The sequence below is a fragment of the Taeniopygia guttata genome, chromosome 5 (genome assembly GCF_048771995.1).
Source record: "Taeniopygia guttata chromosome 5, bTaeGut7.mat, whole genome shotgun sequence".
NCBI lineage: Eukaryota > Metazoa > Chordata > Aves > Passeriformes > Estrildidae > Taeniopygia > Taeniopygia guttata.
The window spans coordinates 63,106,706-63,121,183 of NC_133030.1; the positions used below are offsets into that span (position 1 = coordinate 63,106,706).

General features: G+C 42.6%; 1 protein-coding gene across 1 annotated transcript in view; it reads left to right on the forward strand.

Annotated features, from left to right (window-relative positions):
- The window catches only part of SOS2 (SOS Ras/Rho guanine nucleotide exchange factor 2), a 46,054-nt gene extending 32,554 nt beyond the window's left edge, over positions 1 to 13,500 (forward strand). The window contains exons 13-23 of the mRNA XM_030275300.4: positions 1,453 to 1,556; positions 3,301 to 3,520; positions 5,492 to 5,611; positions 5,870 to 6,032; positions 6,483 to 6,600; positions 6,689 to 6,861; positions 7,122 to 7,238; positions 9,570 to 9,831; positions 10,137 to 10,178; positions 11,025 to 11,134; positions 11,752 to 13,500. Coding sequence (XP_030131160.1) covers positions 1,453 to 1,556; positions 3,301 to 3,520; positions 5,492 to 5,611; positions 5,870 to 6,032; positions 6,483 to 6,600; positions 6,689 to 6,861; positions 7,122 to 7,238; positions 9,570 to 9,831; positions 10,137 to 10,178; positions 11,025 to 11,134; positions 11,752 to 12,261 — 1,939 coding nt within the window. The 3' untranslated portion in view covers positions 12,262 to 13,500. The remainder of the gene's footprint in view (positions 1 to 1,452; positions 1,557 to 3,300; positions 3,521 to 5,491; positions 5,612 to 5,869; positions 6,033 to 6,482; positions 6,601 to 6,688; positions 6,862 to 7,121; positions 7,239 to 9,569; positions 9,832 to 10,136; positions 10,179 to 11,024; positions 11,135 to 11,751) is intronic.
- The last annotated feature ends 978 nt before the right edge of the window (positions 13,501 to 14,478 follow it).

Genomic DNA, 14,478 nt, shown 5'->3' on the forward strand with positions numbered 1-14,478 from the left:
TGGGCAGCTTATCAGGCCCTTGGTGTTCCCACTCTATCAGCTCCTGTGGGTGCAGCAGCACCAGAAGTCTCCACAGTTATCAGTTCCTGGGAGAGCAGCCTCTCAGCTCGTGCTTTCCCTGGTTTTGCTGTTTTCTGGGAGCTGCTTCTGATCCACACTGAGAATTTCCAGTAGCTTGAAGCTGTCTTACAGCTGCCAATGAGTGAGTTTGAGCTGTTGGTGGATAAACTCAGCACTTTTTACATTGCAGTGTTGTTAAAAGCATTGACCTCTGCTTCAGACACTGCAATTCAGGAAGAAGGTGGAGAATTGAAGGTGTCAATCCCTTCCTTCTCTGCTTCCCTGCACTCTCCATCTTGTAGAAAATGCAGTGGTCAGGCACGGAAAGGGCTTGGACACAAAAAAGTGCATGTGAGGTGATGGGAAGGAGGAGATGCTCAGCTGGAAGTGCACTCAGCAGATCCAAGAATCTCTGGCTTTACCAGAGTTTTCACCGTGGGATCTCAAGGGCAGTGATGGATTAGATAAGATCCTGTTACATGAAACTTGGATCAAAACTTTGCCTTTTGGAATGTGTCATTGATTTCCAGCCTGAATGATCCGTTTGGGCAGCAATTCTTTTATGGGATAAACCTTATTTTTTACCTTGCACGGGTTAAGGAATTTTCCATGTGTCCTTCATTTGTCCTCAATATAGGGCTGATTTTTGCTCAGGTGATAAATTGCACCTGGGTAAATCCAAGTGTTGAAGGTGTGAGCTCAGCTTGCTTACCTGAAGAAGAGACAAACCAGTTTTTTATTCTGATTTATCTTGAGTGCAGAAGGCTGGAGAGCTGGAGCTGGAAAAGCAGCTGGAGTTCGGTTTTAGAGACTGATTTATTAGTGATTTGTGTAAGAAAGAGTAGAGAAAAATCGAGGAAGTTTAGTGTTATCCTTAAAGGAGGTACTGGATCTAATCAGGCCTTTTGGGTCATTAAAAATTGTATAAGCAGGGCACTAACAACAACTTTGAAGCTGAAATTTGTGTGTAGGAAAGAAAGAATGACAAATTTGCTTCTTAACAAGTGGGAGAGCCTCATTAGCTTTTTCATTAAAAAAAAAAAACACCAAGAAAAAAAGATAATTAGAAGGAAAATTAGGAATACCATTTTTATCTGATTTTGCTACGTTTCTTCCTCTTCTGAAACCATCTCAACACTGGCATTTTTTACATTAGATTTTAAAATAGCACCAAGCTATATTTATGCTAAAACTATTCTTCAAAATCTATAAATCAAGTTTTAAGCCCCTGCCAAGCTCAGTCTTTGCTCTGCTCCTTTGTCCATGTGTATTTTGAGAGTCACCGGCTACAGGAATCTGTAACTTGAGTTTTGTTAGATTGTGTTTCATTTATATAGAATAAGCCATTGAAGTCCTTTAAAAGACACTCAATATTTTTTCCTCTTTCCACAGAATACTGAATGTTTTCCGGCACTGGGTCGAGCACCATTTTTATGATTTTGAGAGGGATCTGGAGCTGCTGGAGAGGCTGGAGACCTTCATTTCCAGTGTCAGAGGTGCAGTAAGGGGGGTCCTGTTCCCTTCCCACGTTTTGGCACAACTTGCCAGTCTGATCCTGATGGATTTTAGGCCTGAGAACACCTTTACACACATGAGTAATTTTAATGCCTTTAATTGAGCTGTTTATGAGACCCCCCCCTTTACATGAGGAAGCTTTGGCCTGGAGCCTAAACTCCTAAAGCTCCTAAAAATTATTTCAAGCATTAGGATAATAATACTTGAAATATATTTCCTTCTGGACAGTATGGTCATCCTTGCCTGACTCTGTAATTCAGGCCGTCACCTTCCCCTTCTCCATAGAGAATTCCTTCCCTTTTGCTAACTGAGTTTTTTCCATCCTGATTTTTCCCATTTATATAATGTTCCAACTGAAAATCATTATCCTTTTAGAAGAGGATATTGGGCCTATTTGGTATCTCTTCTTTATGGACTAGATTTTTTTGGCACCCTCTGTGGAGGGCAGAAGTGTTGGCATTTTTAATCCTTAATTCCAGGTTTTCCTTTTCAGAGTGCCAAGCCTTACATTGAGCAACATAATTCTGAGACAATTAAAAGACCTTGGACACAGGGTCACTTTTTATCCACCAAAAAAAGTGAATTACTATAAAACTTTTTCTACTTTTTTGACACCAAAACTGTCAGAGGATGTGGTTAAATAGAATTGGTTTCACATGTGTTTATTTGTCAGCTGATACAGGTGTGAAAACCCATAAAGAAAAAATAGAGAAATACAAAGCTGATTAATTTACATGCAGAAATGCAGAATTCTGACTGTACATTCAATTTTTTGGGGAGTTGTTTTCACTAAATTATCAAAAGTCATTTAAAATCAGAGATTCCCAGAATGGTTTGGGTTGAAGGAAGCTTAAGGCCCATCCAGTCCCACCCCTGCCATGGGCAGAGACACCTCCCACTATCCCAGGGTGCTCCAAGTCCTGTCCAGCCTGGCCTTGGACACTTCCAGGGATCCACAGCTTCTCTTGGCCTCCCTGCTCTCCCAGCCATGAATTCCCAATTCCAGTATCCCATCTAACCCTGCCCTCCATTTCCCCCTGTCCTATCCCTCCATCATTTGTCCAGAATCCCTCCAGCCTGAGCTCCAGTTCCCAAATACATTTATTTACATACTCAAAGTATTCCCTCCCCAGAGATTGCTCTATAACATAGACATTTATAAAAGAAAATGAATTTATTAAAAACCAACAGTTATAACAAGATCAATGCACTTTCCCCCTCTCTTGGCCTTGTAGTTTAACCCTCCCCTCTGTCAGTTTAAAACCGAACTTACAACAACATTAAAAAACTCACGTGTGGCAAGCACATTTCTCTCCTCTCAGGATTTTCACAGAGGTGCACAGAGAGAAATGAAAGAGAAAACAATCTCTATTTCTGCTCCTTGTTTTTCCCATGTGGAATGTATTTGGAGAATTGTTTCCCTGGGGTGATTGCTTGGTTGGATTCTGGTGAGGATTTTTGAGCTGATGGCCAATCCAACCCACCTGGGGCTGGACTAGAGGGGGAGTGTCACGAGTTGTGGGAGAGTTAGAGTCAGAGAAAGTAGTATGTAGTTTTAGCATCCTCCTTTTATATAGTATATTAATGTATTTTAGCATAGTTATAATAAAGAAATAATTTAGCCTGAATTGAGTCAGACATCAGCATTTCTTCCCATTGGGTTCGTCTGCACTTACAATACTCACGTATGGTTTGGGGTTTTTTTAAATTATTTATTTTCTATAGGAAAATCCATGAAGAAGTGGGTGGAGTCCATAGCTAAAATCATCAAGAGGAAGAAAGCCCAGGCAGATGGGGTGAGCCACAACATCACCTTCGAGAGCCCCCCGCCGCCGCTGGAGTGGCACCTGTGGCGCGTGGGGCACAGCGAGGCCCTGGAGCTGATGACGCTGCACCCCATCGAGATCGCCCGGCAGCTCACCCTGCTCGAGTCCGACCTGTACAGGCACGCTCAGCTCTCACACTCTGCTTTTGCTCTGGCTGCCTTTCAACAGCCAGCTGTCTGCTAAGGAAGGCAGGAGCCTCCCCTGAAATGGAAAATGTAAACCCCCCTCTCTCCAAATTGTTCTAATTTTGAAATTAAGGGGCTCCTCAGGTAAAGATATGGGAGCAGGAATAACAGTTTCTTATTAGGGAAGAAAATTTTAAATAAATAAATAAACAATGCAGTAATACAAAACAAAGCAGTGCCAGAGTCAGAGCAGCCCTGGCAGGCTGTGGGTCAGGGAGGTGGCAGCAGCCCCATCCCAGGGTGGCTCAGCCCTCCTGCAGTGCCAGCTGTGCTTCTGCTGGAGCAGGATCCTGCACAAGGGGGGAGTTTTCCTCTGCAGCTCCAGGGCTGGGGGAGATGGGCCTGGGCTCCTCTGGGAATGCAGTGGGGAGAAAGCTGCTCCTCTGGGAATGCAGTGGGGAAGAAAGCTGCTCCTCTGGGAATGCAGGGGGCAAAGGCTGCTGTGCTGTTCCCAGGTCAGATTGTATCCAGGTAGGAATGTTTGGCTCCTCCCCTGGGCAGAGCATCTCCCCATGGATGACGGAATTTTCTCAGCCATGCAGGGGCACTCACTGGCCATGAACAGAAGATAATTAATAATTAATGGCCCATGAACAGCAGAGATCTCCTGGAGGGAGGATTGGCTATGGGAGAGATAAAGAAAACTGCCCAAAGAACAGAACAGAACTGCCCCATCAGATAGGAATAGAATACACACCCCCCATTTCCCACCTAAGACATGTTTTCTTCTTTGTGTCTTGTTTTTTTTTTTTTTTTTTTTTGTGTTAGGTTTGGGATTAAAAGCGCTTGAGATGGTATTTTTTGTGTTTGGATTTAAATGCTTATTATTTTTATTTATATTATAGTGTTACAAGTCCTGAGTTTTATAGTACTTCACTAAAAAGTTACAAAATGGCTTTTTTTAGCTCTTTCTGCAAGATTTTTAAGGGTAAACAGTTTAATTATAAAATGACTTAAATTATCTTTACTTTTAACTTAACAACTAACTATATGTATTTTGCAATGCGGATTTTTCTATCTGTTATACAATATTGCTTAAACTCATGAAGAAGAAGGTGAAGAAGAGCTAGCTACTGCTTTAAAACTTCTATCTTGTTTTATATATATTATCTTTCAAAACTTTAAACTCTTTAAGTTTTCTGTTTTGTGATATTACACACTTCTATTTAAACTATACACCCATAATCTTAGTGCTATTGTATAGTTTTGGAAGCTTTCTTTACAGATTCAGGTTAACTGCAATGTTTGTTTGGGGGTCAGTTTCTTTCAACATAGAAAGTCTAAAATTCTCAGCATCCAGGGTTCCAACACTCCCACACCTTTTTCCATCTTTATTTCACAAATAAAAAAGCTCATTTACACCATCAGTCAAAAATACCCTGTGATTTCAGAATTTACAGGAAGAGGTTTCTTTGCTGTGTGCTCTATGTCAAAATATGCAAAGGAGTGGAAAAAAGAGGTTTTATCTCTACTTCTGATAACAGAAATGCAGGGGGGATAATTCAGGAGTCTTACAAAATTCAAATTATAAAATCCTGTTCCTGCTTCAGTGACAGGAGGTTTTGAAACCAACTGGTTGCTGCAAGTGCTTCACCTTCCTGTTTTCAATTTTTAACTATTTTGAAGTTGTTTCCTTGCCCTTTCAGAAAATTAAACTCATTCCTTTGTAATTTCCTTATCTGAAAATTCTTCTTCAAAATTATCCGATTTCAATTAAGATAAAAACATATTTCCTTCTGCATTCAAGCACTCATCAAAAAGTTGTGTTTTGTAGTAGATTAGGTGGCATTGGATTTGTGAAATACCACATCGTGATTGAGGGGAGAAATAATATTTTAATGCAAAGACAGAAATTAGAGTTTTTATTGGTACTGAGCATTTTGCCTCCTGTTTTCTCATTGCCAGGGCTGTGCAGCCTTCTGAACTCGTTGGCAGTGTGTGGACGAAGGAAGATAAGGAAATCAACTCCCCAAATCTCCTGAAAATGATTCGTCACACTACAAATCTCACTCTGTGGTTTGAAAAGTGAGTGCAGTGCAGTGGCATGAACCACTTTTACCCTGGATATTCTTGGGGTTTGCTGGTTTATTTCTGCCAAATCCTCCCTTGACTTTCCAACTCGAACATATGTAAGATGTGATGACATCAATTCATGCTTGAGATTCTGGAGAGAGAGCCAAAATCTGCATGCTGGATGGGTTTTCGTGGAAAATTTTGATTTAATAACTCAGAAAGTGTCAGGTTTTATTTCTCAGTGTTTCTCAAATCCCATTTTTTGATCAGGTGCATTGTGGAAACAGAGAACTTTGAGGAGCGAGTGGCTGTGCTGAGCAGGATCATAGAAATCCTGCAGGTTTTCCAAGACCTCAATAATTTCAATGGTGTTCTGGAGATTGTCAGTGCTGTGAACTCTGTCTCAGTGTACAGGCTGGACCACACATTTGAGGTGAGTTTAGGGCGTGGAAAAGGAAATTAAATCAGAATCCAGACCTGGATCCCACATGGTTCTGGAGTGAAATCCATTGTTGGCAGCAAAGCCTCCCTGGAGCAAAACAGAAAAAAGAAAAATGTGAATAAAATGGTTTGAGTTTTGCAGGGCTCTGAAAAGCAGCACAAGGCCTTGAAGTTGAAATCAAATGTTTAATTTTTATTAAAGACCAAATTTCATAAGTTTAAAGTGAAAATAACAATCTGTTTTCAGTAATTTCAGGATTCACATGACTGAATTGTTGGGGGCTATAATCCAGAGCAAACCATTGCCACAAGAGGTTCTTTGAAACCTTCATTTCAATTCCCAAATTTTGCTCAGAGAGCCAGGGGAGTTGCCTTGTATTTGCTAACCATGCTGCTGAGAAAATTTCCATCCCTAAGTTTTTTTTTAATTCTGACAATTCAGGCACTCCAGGAAAGGAAAAAGAGAGTTTTGGATGAAGCAGTAGAATTAAGCCAAGATCATTTTAAGAAGTATTTAGCTAAGCTCAAGTCAATCAACCCTCCCTGTGTGCCTTTTTTTGGTAAGTGACATCCAATTTTATGTGTGGTGTCACTCTGAAGCTGAGTTTGCTGCAGATGTATGGTTAAAAACTGCTTTTTTTTAATTAGGAATATACCTAACAAATATCTTGAAGACAGAAGAAGGGAATCCTGACTTCCTTAAAAGACAAGGGAAAGAATTAATTAACTTCAGTAAGAGGAGAAAAGTGGCTGAAATTACAGGAGAAATTCAGCAGTATCAAAACCAGCCCTACTGCTTACGGGTTGAGCCAGAAATCCGGGTAAGCAGCCATGAAATATCTCTGTGGGGCTTGGAGAGGGGGAAAAATGCCAAATAATCTTCTCACACTGGACCTAATTTTGCATGAATAGTGATTATCAAAAGAGGGGGGAGCAGTGGGTGGTAGACAACAAAGAACCACACAAAGGAGAAGCCACAAGTGGTGAAAATGACATTTTGAATCACTGAATTACGAGTATTTCATTAAAATTTTGTCTGTGTGCTTATTTTTTAAATATTCTCACTACTTGTTTCATTCAGAAATTCTTTGAAAATCTCAATCCCATGGGGAAGATACCAGAAAAAGAGTTTACAGATTATCTGTTCAACAAGTCCTTAGAGATTGAACCTCGGAACTGCAAGCAACCACCTCGATTTGTGAGTTTTTTCCTGAAATTTTATAGGATCAGAGAATGCCCTGGATTGGAAGGGAACCACAGGGATCATCAGGGCCAATTCCTGCATTATTTAATTAAAATTAAATTGCTAAAATTCACTGACCACTATGAAAATAATACATGGTTACCTCAATAAGCTATTAAGCGATATAAAATAAGATATATTTTCTTCGGACTTTCTTATCCTGAGCTGATTTTCCAATTAAACTTGATTTAAAAATACTTCTACTCCTGATGTTTGTCACTACTAAAATATATTACCTTTGATTTTAAAACTCACTTTTTTCCCCAAAACCGGAAATATATCAAATACCAATAAGTCTTATTTTAATACTAATTAAAATACTCCTTTTATACATAATATGTTCCGTTTTCTTTAAGATAATTTCTATTTTTGTTTTGTCTAAATATTTGATATTATTGCAAAAACTGCAGACTTTACCAAGTGCAACCCTTTTTGCTGAAGAAAATACAGTTCCATTTAAAGGAGTAGCAATTTTGGGTTTAAAAAAACCCCAGCTCCTGGAACTCAGAGTTCTTTTTTAAGCAGGAAAAATCACAATTTAGAGCACTTGTTTTTTATATGTTGTAATTGCCTGAGGAGCTGGAGCCATGTCTAATTTTTTGGGAGAGCTATAAATCATTTTTGCCATCTCTTGTTAGAGGAATGAGTAAGATGATGTTACAAATGTGGCAAGAAAACACCAGAAATTGCTGTTCCAAAAATGCTTCTTACAGTAATTTTATTAAATTTTCTAAAAATAGGAGTCCAGTCAGCTGGGCAGGAATTCTTTACAGCTCATGATTTCCAAAGAGAGAAACTTACTGGAATTTCAGGAAAATCCAGTTGTGGGTGCTGTAATGTGCTGGACACCACTGAAAGATGGGGACATAATTCACTTTGCAAGGCTCAGCTTTGATCTGTGCTGGATTACACCCAAGCCTGACCAGGCTGGGTTTGTCCACACAGTGACCTGGGTGTAGGAATTTTGTTCTGGATAAACTGAAGGACAGGGACAACATGTTTCCAAGTGTGTCCTTGATCCTGGATGTGTGCAGGGGCCCTCTGTGGTTTTGCTGTTTCTGTGGTGTTGCTCTGGGGCTCTGCTGCAGCTCTTGAGGGCCACTTGAAGTAAATTTCTATTTCCCAAGGCTGATTTTCGCAGTGTTTGTCCTGGTTGGCAGCAGAACCTGGCCTTTTCTTTCCTCATACTTGTGGGGGAAAAAAAGATCTCTTCAGCTGCATCCACAGCTTCCCAGCAAATTCCTGCTGTGCAAATAACACTGCACCTCCCATCAGTTATACCCCTGTACTGCTCTTTGAGAAATACCTCAAAAAATACCTCACAGAGCCTTGGGAGTGCTGCAGTGTGGAGTGGCAGGAGTGTTGGGAATGCTGCATTGTTGGGAATGCTGCAGTGGGGAATGGCAGCAGTGTTGGGAATGCTGCAGTGTGGAGTGGTGGGAGTTTTTGGGAATGCTGCAGTGAGGAATGGCAGCAGTGTTGGGAATGCTGCAGTGGGGAACGGCAGCAGTGTGGAGCATTGCAGTGTTGGGAATGATGCAGTATGGAATGTGGCAGTATGGCAGCAGTGTTGGGAACGTTGCAGTGTTGGGAATGCTGCAATGTTTGAAACATTACAGAGCTGGGAATGTTGCAATGTTTGGAACATTGCAGCGTTGGGAACGTTGCAGAGTTGGGAACATTATATTGTTGGGAATGTTGCAGTATTGGGAACATCACATTGTTGGGAATGTTGCATTGTTGGGAGTGTTGCAGTGTTGGGAATGCTGCAATGTTTGGAACGTTGCAGTGCTGGGAACGTTGCGGTGTTGGGAACATCACATTGTTGGGAATGTTGCACTATGGAATATTGCAGTTTGGGACATTGCATTGCTGGGAACGTTGCATTGTTGGGAAAGTTGCATTGTTGGGAACGCTGCAGTGTGGAACATTGCAGTGTGGAACGTTGCAGAATTGGGAACATTGCAGAGTTGGGAATGCTGCATTGTTGGGAACGCTGCAATGTGGAACGGTGCAGAGTTGGGAATGTTGCATTGTTGGGAATGTTGCATTGTTGGGAAAGTTGCATTGTTGGGAATGCTGCAGTGTGGAACATTGCAGTGTGGAACGTTGCAGAGTTGGGAACATTGCAGAGTTGGGAATGTTGCATTGTTGGGAACGCTGCAATGTGGAATGTTGCAGAGTTGGGAATGTTGCATTGTTGGGAAAGTTGCATTGTTGGGAACGCTGCAGTGTGGAACATTGCAGTGTGGAACGTTGCAGCGCTAACAGCTCCCCTGTCTCCAGCCCAGGAAAACAACGTATCCCCTGAAATCCCCTGGGATCAGGCCCAACACGGGCAGGCACGGCTCCACCTCGGGCACGCTGCGGAGCCACCCCCTGCCCCTGGAAAAGGAGCCCAGCAAGATCAGCTTCAGCAGGATCACCGAGGCCGAGCAGGAGACCACAGCATCGGCACCGACCTCCCCCAACACCCCCTCAACGCCGCCCGTGTCGGCGTCCTCGGAGTTCAGCGTCTTCTTGGACATTGATCTCAACAGTTCTTATGGTAAATGAGAACTTAGTGTGGTTTAATAATCGTTGGTGCTGTGCCACGGGCTTCCCAAATGTATCGGGGGTGTGTGTATTTTTTATTTAAAAAAATAAATTGCAACATTTGAAGTAATTAAATTAATTCACAGCGTGAGTTGAATTCTCCAGTTCAGGAGAGTTTTACACAGGAAATTCTCATTCACGTTTGCAGTAGATAAACTTGGGGGTTTCTGATCCCTCAGGTTATTCCAGCATTTGTTATGTGCTGCAGTGCAGTGGTTCTGTCTGGAAATGGTGTAATGGATTTTTTTTATTTCCCAGGTAACAACAGCATCTTCGCTCCTGTGAACTTGCCTCCATCGAGTGAGTGTTGGAACTCTGTGAATTATTTAACTCTGCCTTGCCTGGGTTCAGGAGAGCTCAGTGGGGATTAAAATCTGAAATCTGGGATGAGAATGTGGGCTGCAATCAGAAGGGCTCCTTTTAGATCAGATGTCCAGTAAAGAATGTAAAGCCTAAAACTTAAACTGCTGGCTTAGTTTGGGTTGGGATTTTATCTCCAGGCTCTCACATGATCCTGAATGTCCTTGATAATTGTTTTGTTTGACTAAAGCTACAAATAAAGCAACTTGATAATTTCCTAATTCCACATAGTGAAAATAACTGCTCTGTTGCTGGGAAGGAAGAGACACATTTTGTACCACACCTGTGAGGGATATCCTGCATTCACCTGTGTTTTCAGCTGTTTTTTATTTATTCCACACACATTTTTAAAAATATTATTAATTTAATTTCCAGCTGGAGAGCACAGGCCTGATGTAGACACAGAGCTCAGTGCACTCTTAAGAGGAAAAGCAAAGGTGTGACAGAAATCAATACAAGTCGGGGTAGTGTTGTTTCTTAATCTGAGCATTTTTTTTCCCTCTGTAAGAACTCACTTGAAATTCCCTGGATTTATTTTCCAGTCCCTCAGCATTGCCTGCTGGCTGCTGGTGCCTTTTTGTCATACTGGACATAGGAGAACACTTTGTGAGGCCTAGATCTGATTAAAGCAGTGAATTAAAGGATTTCATGCTGCTGAGGTTACTGGTTCATGTTGCTGTGAAGAACAAAGATCTTACTTGAGTTGTTTGGAGTTTGGCTTGATATTCCAGAGTATGTTCCTCAGATATTGCACAAGGAGTAAAGAATCTACTTTTCCCTCTCCAGAGACTTTCTTCAGCTCCTGGGGGAGCTTTCCTAAACTGAGTGATGAACCTCAGAACCCTCCTCCACTTCCTCCACGAAAAAAGATGGATCAGGATGCTTCCAATGCTAAGGTATTGCTGTCCTGGATTGAATAACTTTGGTGATAAATTGGGGAATATCTAGAATCATTTCTCTTGGGAAAGACCTTGAAGATTGTCAAGTTCAACCATTCATCCAAACAGGGCTCTGTCTGTCTAAGAGACTTTGAGATGCAGAGCTCCAGTTTGGTGTTTTTAAGTTTTGCATTCCTATTGTCCACACTCTGCTAGGAATTTCAGGAACATAGTGTTCACATTCCCATCAAGGCTACAGCTGCCATGCTTCTGACAGCACCACTAGCAGAGGTCAGGAGAATTCCTCATCTGAATGAATTGTTCTTTATCCAAACATCTGGACAAGGGAAATGGCTTTAAACTGAGGGAGAGTAGGTTTAGATGGGATGTTGGGAATTCCTGGCTGGGAGGGTGGGGAGGCCTTGGCACAGGGTGCCTGGAGAGGCTGTGGCTGCCCCTGGAGGTGTCCAAGGCCAGTTTGGACAGGGCTTGGAGCAGCCTGGGATAGTGGAATGTATCCCTGCCCATGGCAAGGGGAGGAACGGGATGGGATTTAAATTCCCTTCCATCCCAAACCATTCTGGGATTCCATGCTCTCCATTCCTTACACCTCTTTTTTCTCCACGGCACCGCAGGGAAATTCCAAGTCGGATGACGATCCTCCAGCAATCCCCCCTCGGCAGCCGCCTCCTCCAAAGATCCAACCTCGCGTTCCTGCTTACAGCGGCCCCCTGGAGCAGCCCCTGCACAGCCCTCCTCCTCCGCCCCCCCGGGACCCCGTCCCCGACACCCCACCGCCGGTGCCGCTCCGGCCGCCCGAGCACTTCATCAACTGCCCCCTGAGCCTGCAGCCGCCGCCGCTGGGACGCTTCCCCCGGGATCCCGAGTGGCTGCGGGAGGCGGGCTCCGGCCCCAGCTCCCCGGGCACCCCTCCCAGCACCCCCTCTCCCCGGGTGCTGCGCCGCTGCTGCGTCCTCAGCGCCAGCCACAACAACCTGGCGCAGCCGCCCGTGCCCCCCGTGCCGCCCCGGCACAACTCCAGCCCCCAGCTACCAAAACTGCCACCAAAGACTTACAAAAGGGAGCTCTCCCACCCTCCTTTGCACAGACTGTCTTTGCTAGAAAATGCAGAAACTCCTCAATGACCTTAGCCATAGTAGTCATTGACACTGGAATACTGTTTGTAAAGTTCCTTTTTTTTTTTTTTTATTTATTCAAAAAAAAAAAAGGCAGTGTATTTTAGTATTTTCACAAATTATGCTCTTAAAGTGCTGCTGATCAAAAAAAAAAAAAAGGTTTAAATTGGAAAAAATTCAGACTACACACATTCCAACCTGTGTGGTTGGACAGCATTACCCTCAGGTGAGCAGCAGCATTGCCTTGGTTCACATCCTCAGTGCCGACCGTTCTGCTAGGACACAAAATAGACCTTTTGCACTGTAAACTACACTAAGTGAATTTAAACTGACATCACTTAATTGCACTGAGCCAAAAAAAAAGGTGCGTCTGTGGAATAGTGCCTCTGAGCACTAGTGGCCTTTTTTTTAATTAAGGAAACCCAGCAATGGGATGATCAAACAACACGAAGATACAGTGTCACAGGTTAGAAACTCTGACCACTTGCCTTGAGTTTCCTCAGTGACAACTCCTGTTCTGGAGTATTCTCATGCCATGTCTTAATTGCCATTGATTTGCTGCTGAAGACAAAGAAAAAAATAGGTTGAAATCTAAATACCAAAATATTTGTTTGGTCTTGGTTCCTTGGAGAAAGGATGAAGGAGGAGTACCTGTCTTGGGTATCGGGGAGGATCCAGAGTACTTCACGTGCATCCTGTTCAGATGTGCCTTTTTTGTTTTGATGGGCAAAGGTGTCTTAAGCTAAAGAGTTTGTCTGCTGTTGTGGAGAACAAAGCTATGCGCCTGTACAATTGTTTATATTGTATATTTACAGATATGCTAATGACATGTATAAATTGAAGTTGACTTCGAGGCCTATAACACAGTCTGCTACTCCTGGGATTGGATCCAGCCAGCAGCGTTTCCTGTGGCTTGGGAACTGTCCTGCCTTCCAGACCTAATAACTCCCTTTAGATCTACACTTAACTCGTGAATCCACTTTGGAAATTGGTAGCATTTAAACCAGCAAACACTTAAAGCTTTATTAAACTTTTTAAACTGATAAGTGAATGGAACTTTTCTTTGCCAGTCGAACGCCCGTGTTTGAACTGGAGTGAGAGTGAGTCTGTTTTACTGGTAGTTCTGTAGCAGCATTTATAAAGTGGCCTTCACAAGCCACATTTTATTTACTGGTTTGTGGCCTTTTACTGTGCTTTGTATCAGAGTTCTTAACAAGATTAATAAATCACCCCAGTCTTAATTTTTAAGAGCTTGAGCAATGCGTGTTCCTTGCAAGGACAAGGTTGGGAATTGCATTTTTGACAATACAAAATGGCCCAATTTTCCGTGCTGCTGGTCTCACTTTGGTTTTCCTTCTGCCTGGAGTTGGGCCCATCCCAGGCTTCCACACTCCAGCTTCTCATCAGTCTGCCTAAGCTGCTCCCATTGTCTTGGGAATTCCATTGGGAAAATTCTCCTTTTTGGAAAGGAGATATGACTGAAGAGGGATGTTAATTAGAAATCCCCTGAGTTGGAAGGGATCCATCAGGAGTCCCACTCCTGGCCCTGTACAGATCATACCAAGATCCCCCCCAGTTTTCTCCTGGGAAGATGAATTTTTCCATCTGTCTCTTGAACAGTCTTTTTTTGCTGCCTGCTCGCTCCGTGCTCCTTCCATGCGGAAGAAGAGAAGGTTGGAATCCATTCATGCAAGGGGCAGAACTTTCTCTAGGAGAGCTGCTTCATTTTGCTAAAAAAAGGTTCAAGATGTCCCAAATTTGAGATGCATGGACTGGGAATGCAGATATTAAATGGAGGATGACTTGGAAAAGTGGAATTCTTTCTTAGATTCTTTGCATTAACTCTTTTCAAGTCCCCAGCAGCAGCTATTGCTAAACAAGAAATAATATTGTTTCAGATTTTCATGTGTTTTTGAAGAGGAAAAAATTCTCTGCCAGATTTTAGAATATACAGATGTCAGCTTTATGCCTTCCTGTACAAGTGCTTATGCCAGAACCATTTTGAGTGTTTCACAGTAAAATATATCATAATATGACCATGGAAAGTGGTGAAAGGCAGTTAAGATTCCCACCAGCATGGTCCAAGACAGCAATAAATAACATTTCAGTTACTTCATAATTAGAGGGGTAGGTAAAAAGAACAATAAAAAAACTGCTGGAGGGGAAAAAATGTGAAGTTTGGGTTTGAAGTTGGCTTGTGTGGGGAAAGGCACTTCCCTCAGAAAA